The 1,728-nt window shown below is 43.8% G+C and overlaps 1 protein-coding gene across 1 annotated transcript in view; it reads left to right on the top strand.

The window, feature by feature from the left end:
- Positions 1 to 1,478: 1,478 nt before the first annotated feature.
- H257_08939 (hypothetical protein) overlaps positions 1,479 to 1,728 on the top strand; it is a gene marked incomplete at both ends in the record, with an annotated part of 1,256 nt that continues 1,006 nt past the window's right edge. Inside the window, one exon of the mRNA XM_009835027.1 lies at positions 1,479 to 1,700. Coding sequence (XP_009833329.1) covers positions 1,479 to 1,700 — 222 coding nt within the window. The remainder of the gene's footprint in view (positions 1,701 to 1,728) is intronic.

Here is a 1,728-nt window from a genome sequence, read left to right as displayed (position 1 = left end):
GAACCTTGTGCTACGAAGAATATGCTGGCGCAATATCGTCATTCAAACGTCTGTACTTGCGGATTTATCGTCCTTTCTACAAGGACATTCGGAATCTAGAAATGGTATTCGCCATAATTGGATTTCATCTAGTAGTTTGAAATTCTATTAATATAAGACTTCGAAGTAGTATTAATAATTATTTATATGGATTTCAAATATCCGTGATAGTATCATGTGTCATCCAAACGTCATCCCAACGTCATCCACCATTAATATTAGGTCATATCCTAATTAGAATAAATGAGAGTAAATTAGGATAATGCTAGGTCATTGTATACACGCCTCGTCCGGGAGCGGCACGGCCTACGGCCTACCTGCCGCTGCCCGACAAGAAGAAAAGATAGATCATTCGGTGAAGTGAGAAGCTTAGATCCGCGCTCTCGTACGGCCGCGCTTGCGCAGACGGCCTCCCGGGCGCTCGGGGCCAACGTAAGGCTTGGTCACTACTTTAGGTTTCATCCCACAACTTCATCCAATTTCATCCAATGTCATCCAAATTTCATCCACATATATAATCATGCTTTTAATTCAACAATTATATTATATTAACCATAGTATCCAAGGTTGGTATTAATATTCAATGCTGTCCCGTAAGTCTTAAGTACTAGCACATTTTATTTTACTTCATTGAAAGGTTGTATTCGATTTGTCTCTTAACTGTAAAATATGCATTATTGACATCGACATCACAACTATCCGGATAAGTCGACAAGCTGTCAAGCATTTGGTTCTAAGTTTTGATCCAGTAAAACAGCCTGAGAATCTGTCGAATACCATGTTTCCCTCATCTCCCAGTATACTACGGTCTCGGTTTTAGTTGTGCTCGAACCAAGGAAATCCACAATACAAAAGTCCAAATTTTGGCTGAATGGACAATACTTGCTGTAAGAGCCAATCAAATCCACTCAATAATAGATTTAGCCAATAGCGTGGATTCGTGATTCGATTCCGGGGCGAGATAGGATTCGACGGGGTCTGGAAATTTGTACCGAATCCACAATACATAACCCTACTCTATTTCAATTGTGTTGTCAGATGGGGTTCCCTCTCACTTGCAAAGCCTCTCCACGTTCCAATACAATGTTGCCACCGTTCAACAACCACACCCACACACACTGATTGCTAGCTCTAGCTACGGCCTTCGCATTCAATCCACTTATGAATATGTATATCCTCGCTATAAAGTTCGATCACATCTACCGTTGTATTCGACGAGCAGTTGTATTAATATGTACTACGTAGTACTAGTACTAGGTAGTTCCTAAGGTTATTACAGTATGTACCACCGCCCGCGTGTCCCATATTAACCAGTAAAAATGAGTAATACTGTAGCTAGGTTATGAGTAGTAGCTAGGTTATAGTGGCAGTTGATCTTCGTTCTTCGTCCCGTCAGAGCCAAGAACGACATCATATTTCAATTGACCCCTCGGGCAAACATGGTGATGGCAAAGTCCATGCTGCTCGTTGCCGCGACCCTGGAGTTGGCTGTTGCCGACTTCCCGCCTTCCTGGGGCGTTCAAGACGTGTGGGTGCACACAAGCACATGGTACGCAGGCCGCTGCACGTGCTTGTGCCAGCCCTTGTGCTCGCATCCGTCGGACATCATGCGCACCAACTTGGTGTCAGGGGGGCTTATTCCTCGCTTCAACAATTACTCGGTACCTCGCTGCGACGACTACGGTAAGT

Source organism: Aphanomyces astaci, assembly GCF_000520075.1.
Source record: "Aphanomyces astaci strain APO3 unplaced genomic scaffold supercont1.21, whole genome shotgun sequence".
Classification (NCBI taxonomy): Eukaryota; Oomycota; class Saprolegniomycetes; order Saprolegniales; family Verrucalvaceae; genus Aphanomyces; species Aphanomyces astaci.
Note: the sequence above shows the minus strand (reverse complement) of the source record. Positions and strands in the feature narration are given on the sequence as shown.